Below are 10580 nucleotides of genomic sequence, written 5' to 3'. Positions count from 1 at the left end.
TCTGTGATCGGATTTCTAAACTAGAATAGGCTTATCATATTCTCTCTTGACCATTTTTGGCAGTTTTTTTCCCCAGCATAATGGTTAACAGAGAAAGATGAGAAAGATAAGATGGCCTGCCGAAACACGAAAAATGAGTCGACAAATTGCAAAACATAATGATTTCTCAATATGAGTGTCTAACAAGTTTGGTTTCCCTGGAAGAGAGTTGCTCAATATTTCATACTGCATTAGTATATTTATAATATAAAAGTAACTATATGAGTTGTGTGAATAAGTGGTGTAAGTAGTAAATGCTTTAGGTATTACAACAACTAACAATATATATATATTTTTAACATGTATAAATCTAGGTGAATGTTAATTCAGAAATAATCCTTTTCATTGTTTCACGTTTGTTCATTATAGCCTACATGTTCATTTTTATACAACTTCAAGTTATAAATACATCAGTCATTTATAAATTAACACAAACCTAAATTAATACAAGTTTTAAGTATTGTTCACTGTTATTTCATGTTAGTTATACGATCTACTAATGCTAGCATACAGTAGAACCTTATTGTAAAGTGTTACCAAATAGGTTTTCTTGGTCTTTTTAGTTTAGTAAATCTTCATTAGAGATGTCATATCAAGAATGTTCATATTACATTATATTTTGTTAACGATAGTAGTGCCTGTTCTTTTAATAAAAAAAAAAAACTAAAAAAAAAACCTCTAAAAATCCTGATGTGAAGAACATTTCACTCTAATTTCTGAAAGGAAAAATGGAGCCACTTGTAATAACAGACTTCTTGAAGGCGGTCACATAACCGCAGCCTGAAATTCTTTTGGCTGTAGGAGGGGCTTGGGGCGGGACTCTAGAGAGCTGTTTGTTCATAAAGCCTGAGAGTGTCCCTCATGCCCTGTGCACTCCTCTGGCTGTGTGTTACTGAGCTCTACCTCTCTCCAGGCCTTCATCCACTCATCTGCTCACTCATTTCCAGCAACCATGAGTATGAGAACAAGCTACAGTGTGCGTTCCTCCACCTCCCAGGTGCCGATGTCCCATATGTCTATCAAGCGTACCACCAACGTGCCAACTTACCGGGCTGCAAGCATCTATGGCGGCGCTGGAGGTCAAGGCACCCGTATCTCCTCTGCATCCTACTCCGGCGTCCGCAGTGGAATGGGAGTTCCTTCAATGTCCAGCTCCATCCATATGAGTGCCACCGGGTCTACAGGTGAGATCATGGGCAATGAGAAGATGGCCATGCAGAACTTGAATGACCGTCTGGCCTCCTACCTGGACAAAGTGAGGACCCTGGAGCAGGCCAACAGCAAGCTGGAGCTGAAGATCCGCGAGGCCCTGGAGAAGAGAGGTCCTGATGTCCACGACTACAGCCGTTTCCACCCCATCGTTGACGAGCTGCGCAAGAAGGTTAGTTTGAATGAGTGGGAGAAGGGTACAGGAAATTTATGGCCTCTATAAAGAACTTAATGTGACAGACTAATTGTGCAGCTTAGTGTTTATTAACAGTCTAGTGAACATTTATTTGGTTTCAGGACAAAAACTAACAAAACAAAGGCATTTCTTTGTCATTTAAAGCTGGTTTGATTTAAAAGGGCTGAAAGAGAGTTTACTGATGGCCAGCACTGATAGGCAGAGAACCAAAAAATAAACTATGGGTGAAAGTAAAAACAGGGGAAGGCATGGGGGAGGGAGTCTCAGTCTCAACAGGACGACAGTCATAACTTCTGCTTACAGCCGGTATTCCGGTGAATAAGCATTTCCATCCTGTATTAATCCTTGTCCTGTTAAACATCCAGATGTTTATATATTCCCTGTGGATGGAAACTCTGGGATCTGAGATGTTTTAGCGTCTCTCTCTGTGTGTCATAAGGGAAATGGAAAAGTTGAGGGAGTTCAGACAGTGCAAAATGTGCCCAGCTGTGAGACTTTTCTGACCTACCTCGGAGCAAAGCTAGCTATATTCATGTAATTTTTGCTAAGTCCATGTATGCAAGTACATAAAGCAGATAATGTTAATGATAACGAGTCAGTTTCACACCAACTGTTTCTTGAAGCTGAAATTTATAGCTAATATGTCACTGATAACCAGACAGTGTTATCAGAATGATTGGTTTTACATTCATCAGTCACAATACAGTAAAGTGACAGGTAGATTAAATTAAAACAATTAAATTCCTATTCCTCAAGGTTTTCTACAGTCACAAAAGTAAATAGGATTAGCCATGAGATTAACCTGATGAAAAGATAGATGACGTTTGGCACTGAAAGGAATTTTACAGTTTAAAGGTTAAAAACTCGGTGAAGTATACAGTATATATAACAATTAAAATATATTATATAGAAATAAACATTTATTTCAATTAAAACATATTGCACATTTAAGTAGAACTATTGTTAGTCAATACATAGCCAACACCCCTTAGCATATGGAAAAATATGTTGAGCTCACTAGTGTTAAAATATAATATATCTCCACCCTTTTCCATGATGTCAGGATATGCTGGCTTGCAAACATGGAAAACATTAACACAACAAAGTACAATCAGGTTAAAAAAAAAACAGGAAATCCAACTCGACCCCTGCCTTTGCCACTACACAACTTAATTTACAACCGTCAAACAGATACCAGACGCTTTTTCAACATGGCAGTTGATTAATGATTATCGACTGTGAAAAGGACTTTGTCCTCCAGTACCTCTTATCTAAGCAAACTAAGGCATCATGGCAGAAGATGTACACATCATGTACTAAAATTTGCATATTTGTAAAACAGTTAGTTAGGTGAGGTTTCATGTGTCATAATTACACATTGTATTGTTCAATGGTGGGTTTCCTGACTCTTTGGTGTGACCCTTTTGACTGATTCAAATGATTTCTGTTTTGGTTGTAGATCTTTGATGCCACCACAAATAATGCCCGTCTAGTGCTCCAGATTGATAACGCCCGTCTGGCAGCTGATGACTTCAGAGTCAAGTGAGTAACAGAATTGTAACGTATAACCAACATTTTGACCTCATGGAGAGTTTCCTAGTTTTGAAGAGTGGCCCATTGACCTATGTTGTGCCTGCAGGTATGAATCTGAGCTGTCCATCCGCCAAGGTGTAGAGGCCGACATTACCGGCTTGAGAAAGGTCATTGATGACACCAACATGAACCGCATGAACCTTGAAAGCGAGATTGAGGCCCTCAAGGAAGAGCTCATCTTCCTTAAGAAGAACCATGACAATGTGAGTACATATCTGGCACATTTGGACATTAGCACATCTGGAAACATTTGTATATCGCATGATTTATTATGGGCGTTACTTTAAGACGTATTTTATGGTCTCTCCACCCAACAGGAGGTAATGGAGCTTCGTAACCAGGTCTCCCAGTCTGGAGTGCAGGTGGATGTTGATGCTCCTAAGGGACAGGATATTGCTCTGCTCATGGAGGAGATGAGAGCCAAGTATGAGAAGATGGCCCTGAAGAACCAGGAGGAGTTGAAGGCCTGGCACGAATCTCAGGTATATTCCAAAAGACAATAATTTTCTTGCACCAAGTCTTGCTAAACACCGTTAAATGTTGATGCCTTTGTTTTGGGGCTAAAGTGAATTTTCGGGCTCTCTCTAGATCACAGAGATTCAGGTACAAGTCATACAAAACACAGAAGCCCTCCAAGGTGCTCGTACAGAAGTCAACGAACTTCGCAGACAAATTCAGACGTTGGAGATCGAGCTGGAGTCACAGAGGAACCTGGTGAGTTTTCCTTGTAGCCATTGTAGAAGCTACCATTTTGCATCTGAACTTTCCAATAATTTTTCCAAATATAATGTCTTGAATTTGTCTCGAGACTTGTTCTTCATGAAGTTGGCTAAAAGCGAACTCTTCTTTGCTTCATTCTCCAGAAAGGATCCCTGGAGGCCACCCTGCGTGATACAGAAATGCGTTACAACATGGAGATCGAGAGTCTCAACACCGTCGTCCTGCAACTGGAGTCTGAGCTCACAAACCTGCGCAACAACATTCAACACCAGACTCAGGAGTACGAGGCTCTGCTGAACATCAAGATGAAGCTGGAGGCAGAAATTGCCACCTACAGGAGGCTTCTCGACGGTGGAGACTTCAAGTAAGTTTTCTTTTGAAGCATAAAGAAGTTCACCATTTGTGTAGACATGTAATGCGGCTTTGTTTTAAAACTTTGTGGCTAGATTTGCTGGAATATTTGTTTTGTGTGGTTGGTAACAAGCATTTTTTTCTCCTGCAGGCTCCAGGATGCTCTTGACGAGCAAAAGAAGGTTAAAGTGATGACTGTGACACAGACGCTGGTGGATGGGAAGGTGGTGTCTTCGAGCACAGAGACCAAAGAGAGGAAACTCTGAACATCAAATTTCAGATCAACCACCACAACACATCAGAAAAACCTTTTGGGCCAATGATAAATTGATCTTAAGACAGGTTGGACTTAACACATTAGATATTTATTTAGTTCAGAGTGCCTTATTGTAAGGGTCTCGGAGCACATATGCAATGAGATTTAACTAGCACATTTCAACACTAATTTAAAACAACAAATTTATCAATTAAATGACTATAGCCAAAAAAGACTGAATGTCAATGAACACTATTGAAACTTTACAACATATTTTTGTAATGACAATGATTGTTTACGCCGAATCACCAATTGTCCCATTTCGTTTCTATGTTGTGTTGTTGTCATCATGTCTTGTCTTTTCCAATAAAAGATGACACTTTTATCAAATCTTTGCATTCTGCTTCTGTCATTAAAGTTATGACTATAACGTTAGTCTGATCAAAATAGTTTTGAGCTTCAAGTGCAATCATTCTTTGCATCCAGTTTTAGAATAAAAGCAGTTCTGAGGGTAATACAATTAAAGTGGCATACTTGGACCTGAACTTTTTTTTTTTTTATAAAAAAAATTGTCTATAATTTAAAAGAAAAATTAATAATTGGTGGTTATGTGAAAATTAGATCAAAAACTGGAGAACTGACTAAATGCTGCTTGTTTTCACAAAGAAAGAAAGAAAGACAACCGCATTTTACAACCAATTATTAAATAATGTCAGTTGTGATAAGACCTTTTGTTGTGGAAATCGGTATCTTTCATATTTATTTCAGCCACTGTGATTTAAGAGATATTCATATCATGAGGACAGAAAAAGGAGCTTGACATTGGTAACTGATTCATGCAGAGACAGCATTCAAGGAGCTCCTTTAAGATGTTGTATGAACCAAACTATTTGATGCAGGTAGTCCATGTTAGGACTTATTTGAAGACATTCCCTAATTGAAATGAATTCTAAAAGACATTACTCAAAAAGTGCCAAGTGAGGTCAAGTGAGTGGTTAAAGGATAGAGATTAAATTAAATTTTCATCATTTACTCACTTCATGTCGTTGCATACCTGTATGAATTTCTTTCTTGTGTTCTTCAGAACACAAAAGAAAATACTTTGAAAAATGTTTCAAAAGTGGTTGTCCACACAATGAACATCAACAGGGTCCAAAATAGCACTGGACAACATTTACTTTTATTGTACGGACCAAAAATATTTTCTACATATTTTCTAAATGATGACAGAATTTTCATTCTTAGGAGAAATACTTTCATCAGGAGACCTATTGGTTTGATTTCCTGGTTATTAGAGCCATAACACTAAGCAGTGGGTGGGGTGGGAGTCCAGAGTCTAAAGATAATATAAATGTGTCTACATCTTGTTAAGTGTAAAACCATAAAAATCTCATTCCTCTCAGAACCAGAAGTTGCATCTGATCTCCTTTTCATTAAAGATCTCTCTGCAGACAATTTTGCAAAATGCAAAACTTCAGCATTCAGAACAAAAGAATATACAGAATGTCATCAGAGGATCTCAGTGTGCCGAGACCCACATTTTACTCTTGGAGAAGTGCTGGGAACAGGGGTTCCTTTTCCAAGGAGATCTTTGGATCTAACACTGCACAAATGGGGCATGTTGGAAATGCTGCAAATGAAAAGGAAACTATGCAAATACTGAATGAACGTCTTGCTTCCTACCTGGACAAAGTTAGGAGTTTGGAGAAGGCCAACGGCGAGCTGGAGGTGAAAATCCGCCAGGTTCTGGAGAAAAAAGACCCAGATACTAAGGACTACAGTCACTACCAAGCCACACTTGATAAAATACGCAAACAGGTAATTGGTACTTCTGTCCACTGAGATACTAGTCTCTAAAAATATTGCCATTTGCAGAATCTCAATATGCATCATTATTCATTTTCCACATTTTCTTCATTGCTTAGACATTTGCATTTCTGTGAGGTTGAATGTAAATGTTATAGATAGTATTAACTGGTTCATTCATTGCTCTAAATTATTGTCCAACCACATCCAAAACAGGTTCTTTTACTTTAGTACTAGTTATATTTTTGCTTAATTTTTATTAGGCATTATTGCTTGATCATTACTATAGGGGGATGTGGGTGAAATGAAAGGGATATAGGTTCAGTTCAAAGTAATGATGACTCAAAAACTGGACCTTGAGCGTGCCCTTGAGTAAGGCATATAAAAAATTCTTGAGAAGCGGCTCCTTTGTATTGGCCTTAGATAATTGTCTAACAATAGGCTGTATTGTACCTTTTTTGGTTATATCCATTTAGATCCTGGAAATGGTTTTAAGCAATGCAAAATTGGCTGTTCAAATTGACCATTCCAAGTTTGATGCTGAAGACCTCAGGGTCAGGTAAGCTGGTTTTAAAGACTACATAAAATCAGACTATGTTCTGTGGGGTTTATTCCATTTATATTAGATGTGAGGCCATTTATGTCAAGAACTATATGCAAATGTGCAAGTTGACAATATAAACTTGTAGCATTTAAAATGTACAGTCTTTCTTTTCCATGGAACATTCTGATGAATCAGCTTGAGTCAAATTTGTGTCCATTGAAACTCTAAATTGAGAATATCCAATTTATATTCTTAATTCAACCAGCCACCAAAGCAATAAAAAAATACAAAATAAATAAAAAAGTATTAATTCTCATTAATGTAATGTCTATAGGATTGAAAGTGAATTTCAGCTAAGACAGTTTGTTGAAGCAGACATAAATGCATTAAGAAAGATGCTGGATGACACCAATGTGGCACGACTGCATCTGGAAAATGATGTTGAAGCGTTGAAAGTGGAACTCATCAATTTAAAGAAACAACATCAACTGGTAAATACATTTGATTATATTACACATAAATAAAAAAAAAAATCATATTAAATTACAACAGATCAGAGTGCAGTAGCTCACAAAAAATAGTATGAGGGCCCAAGATCTAACCCTGTGGAACCTTAAATCTATTTTTCAGGAAGTGTCAGAATTATATAGTCAGATCACCCAGTCAGGAGTGCAGGTGGATGTTGATGCTCCTAAGGGACAGGACCTGACTAAGATCATGGAGGAGATGAGAGCCAATTACGAAAAGATCGCCCTCAAGAACCAGGAGGAGCTCAAAGCCTGGCATGAATCAAAAGTGGGGCATATTTTGTATTGTTTTTCAAGGTTTACACTTAATTTCTTTTTTTGTTTTAAAGACAAGAAAAAATTTGAATTCTCTATTTTTTTGTATAGATCACTGTGGTGCAGGTTCAAGTGACCGAGAACACTGCAGCATTGAAGGAAGCCAGAACACAAGTCAGCGTGAGCCGCAGGCAGATGCAGACTTTGGAAACAGAGCTGCAGTCTCTGACTGGAAGTGTAAGAGATTTTTCCTGCACACCTTGATGGAGCTGCCTACTTTTGAACATATTACTCATGTTTCTTTTATTTTTTGCCTTTTCTTACAGAGAGCATCTTTGGAAGAAGCTCTTCATGAAACAAATTTGCGATATGGCATGCAAGTGGAGCAATACAATGGCGTCATTTTGATGTGGGAGTCTGAGCTTAAGCAGCTGCGTGACAGCATTCAAAGTCAAACACTGGATTATCAGGTCCTGTTCAACATCAAGATGGAGCTGGAAGCTGAGATAGCCATGTACAGGAGACTTCTGGATGGAGAAGATAAAGAATTTGCTTTGTAATGTTTGTATCATACATGTTGGCCATGGCTATTTCTCCTTCAGGAAACTTAATCTTGATGTTAATAAGATATTTTTACAGATTTGAGAAAATATTAGAGACCAATATTAGAGACCACTAGTGGATGGGAAAATAGTGTAACCCATCTCGAAAACAATCAAAAAGTGACTTAAACAAAAACGAGATCACTGCTGTTCATGAAAGATAAAGAGCACAAACCAAATATCTTATGAATCAAAACCATTCATAAATACTATGAATATTTTTTAGTATAGTATTTCTGTTGAATCAGATTTGAACATATGTTGGAAAGCCACCGCTCTCTTAATTCAAACCATACAGTGTATCTCTACTTGAACTTTGTTGTTTTATCAATGTCAAAGTTTCAGTTTCTTGTTATGAAAAATTGGACCCTAGTCTAATGAGCAGTTTGAACATGTCATCTCAGTGAAAGAAAACAGTAAGTGGCATCCGATTCCATTTTCATTTCACAAAAACATTCCACCAGTCAATCATAATAACTGAAAGAGCGAAATGAAAATAAAATGATGGTCTTGTTTTTGCACTTCAAACTAACAACTACTATGGACAATTAACCTATCGACAAATAAATATATAAACCATGCTCTCTTATCCTTACAGATCTACTTTTTTGATGGTTGATTTCACTAGTATAATTATTTTGCCCAGTAAGGTGTTAAAAGTATGATTGATTATTACCCTTTATCTTTTTGGAACTAGCACTTGGCAGGTAATCTTTCTTGGGAATCAGTCTAAATGAGAAACTGAAAGCTGTCAGGCTAAACATAAACAATATTCATCCATTAAGCCTGTAAGCATTTTGCCTCCAAGGCATGATGGGTCAGATTTCCAGGGTAGAATTTAAGAAGAAACAGAAGAAAACAATTGTGAAGTATCCAATGACAAGATTATAAGTTCTCTGAGCATTATAAGTCTGCTGCGTTTACTAAGAAACCCCCATCAGAAATCCATGCTTCATGCCACGTTTTCTTATTTTTATGCTGTGCAAATTCCCACTTAAATTTGGTATATTAGTATCAGTTTTATACAAAATCTGTGGAGGCAAACCCCATGAACTGACTTGAAAATGTGGCAGTGCACAGTGACTAAGTATAGAATGTTCCACTGTGGGCCTGTAAAAGCGGGAATTTGCGGCTAACTGTGAAGCACTGTTTCCACTCAAATCCATCTTCGTCACAGCTGGAGGAGCGTATTCAGAGGAAAAAATAGTTGGTTTGCAAATGGCGTTGTCAACGCAGACATTTGTGGATGGAAAACTGAAGCTGACAATCTGGGCAAGTTTTCTGAGTTATAAAAATACACTAGAGTTTCTTCCAACATGCAACATAAAAGAGTTGTGTTAGCCTTTCAATCAAAATTAAAAAAAAATTGCAATCTTAATTTAAATGTGCACACTCTAAAGTAATTTCAGTGCTTTTCACACAAATGGAATCCTGGGTTATCTTGCTTTACATTTCACATAAGGGTTAACAATGGGTTTTCATAAACTGACATTTCATATTGTACATTCCTAATCCAAGGGTTAACATCCTTATTTGGATATTTGTTGTGTCAGTGTCATTGATTGGACGAACGCTGCATGCAATATGTTTACATAAGGCTCTAGCATTGCCCATCCTTATATAATAAATTGCCGACTGTATCATAAAGTTTACCTTGAAGGGATTTTTCGGGCTCTAAGGGTAAGAATGAAACAATCTCTTCTTCCCTCCATTTGACATTTTCCCCCTTAAACGCTAAAATCACTGTTTATACAATACACAATGTTTCCGTGACTGTCCAAAGCACGTGAATATGAGGCAGAGGCATGCTATTTGATGTCGGTTGCAGAGCATCTAGTCATAACATTCTGTACTAACACTGCATCATTTCATAACAGCGATAACATGGGGTTAAGTTTTTACTTTTACTTTTTTGTACTTTTGTACACACTGATGCCCTTCTTTTCAAAGCCTTATTGAATAAATTGGTTAGGGGAAAACGAGACTTTGCTAAGATCCCATGATACGACAAGTATCCCACTTCTGTAAGGCCCACTCAACTCATTTTTATTCTGTCCAGACAGTTACACAAAATGCTTTTGTGCCACTGTAAAACAACAATTGAGCAATACAGTACAGTATATGATCCAAGGCAGTATAGTCATGGTATAGGCTTAAAGGGTTAGGTCACCCAAAAAATTAATTTCTGTGGTCATTTACTCAAGTTGTTCCAAACCTGTATGAGTTTCTTTCTTGAACTTTTGTCTTGAACACAAAAAATATATATATATTGAAGAATATGGGTGACCAAACAGTTGAAAATTATGACAGAATTTTCAGTTTTGGGTGAACTATCCATTTAAGATTGTAATAATCATCTGTGTCTTGACACTCGGTACTTACTCCATACAGTCACATGACTTTTTTTAGACTGGTAAATTTTTCCTTTTGCATTGGTCAAACATTTTAATTGTACTTCCTCTGTTTTCCCATAATGGGAAGG

General features: G+C 37.4%; 2 protein-coding genes across 2 annotated transcripts; both read left to right on the top strand.

Annotated features, from left to right (window-relative positions):
* The first annotated feature begins 863 nt into the window (after positions 1 to 863).
* krt18a.1 (keratin 18a, tandem duplicate 1) lies at positions 864 to 4754 on the top strand. The gene is made up of 7 exons (XM_081386455.1): positions 864 to 1420; positions 2904 to 2986; positions 3084 to 3240; positions 3355 to 3519; positions 3626 to 3751; positions 3901 to 4121; positions 4260 to 4754. Exons 1-7 carry the CDS (start codon positions 992 to 994, stop codon positions 4372 to 4374), a joined length of 1296 nt encoding a protein of 431 aa, XP_081242581.1. The 5' UTR covers positions 864 to 991; the 3' UTR covers positions 4375 to 4754.
* A 744-nt stretch (positions 4755 to 5498) lies between these two features.
* On the top strand, positions 5499 to 8685 carry krt18a.2 (keratin 18a, tandem duplicate 2). Its single transcript, XM_081387426.1, has 6 exons — positions 5499 to 6182; positions 6647 to 6729; positions 7049 to 7205; positions 7345 to 7509; positions 7608 to 7733; positions 7823 to 8685. Exons 1-6 carry the CDS (start codon positions 5829 to 5831, stop codon positions 8054 to 8056), a joined length of 1119 nt encoding a protein of 372 aa, XP_081243552.1. The 5' UTR covers positions 5499 to 5828; the 3' UTR covers positions 8057 to 8685.
* Positions 8686 to 10580: the final 1895 nt, after the last annotated feature.

The sequence above is a fragment of the Scardinius erythrophthalmus genome, assembly GCF_964197995.2.
Source record: "Scardinius erythrophthalmus genome assembly, chromosome: 15".
Classification (NCBI taxonomy): Eukaryota; Metazoa; Chordata; class Actinopteri; order Cypriniformes; family Leuciscidae; genus Scardinius; species Scardinius erythrophthalmus.
Note: the sequence above shows the minus strand (reverse complement) of the source record. Positions and strands in the feature narration are given on the sequence as shown.

Coding starts and splice junctions, on each gene's coding strand:
- krt18a.1 (XM_081386455.1), top strand. CDS start 992: ATGAGTATGAGAACAAGCTACAGTGTGCGTTCCTCCACCTCCCAGGTG. Junction 2,987..3,083: donor GCTGATGACTTCAGAGTCAA/GTGAGTAACAGA, acceptor TTGTGCCTGCAG/GTATGAATCTGAGCTGTCCA. Junction 3,520..3,625: donor AGGCCTGGCACGAATCTCAG/GTATATTCCAAA, acceptor GGCTCTCTCTAG/ATCACAGAGATTCAGGTACA.
- krt18a.2 (XM_081387426.1), top strand. CDS start 5,829: ATGCAAAACTTCAGCATTCAGAACAAAAGAATATACAGAATGTCATCA. Junction 6,730..7,048: donor GCTGAAGACCTCAGGGTCAG/GTAAGCTGGTTT, acceptor TAATGTCTATAG/GATTGAAAGTGAATTTCAGC. Junction 7,510..7,607: donor AAGCCTGGCATGAATCAAAA/GTGGGGCATATT, acceptor TTTTTTGTATAG/ATCACTGTGGTGCAGGTTCA.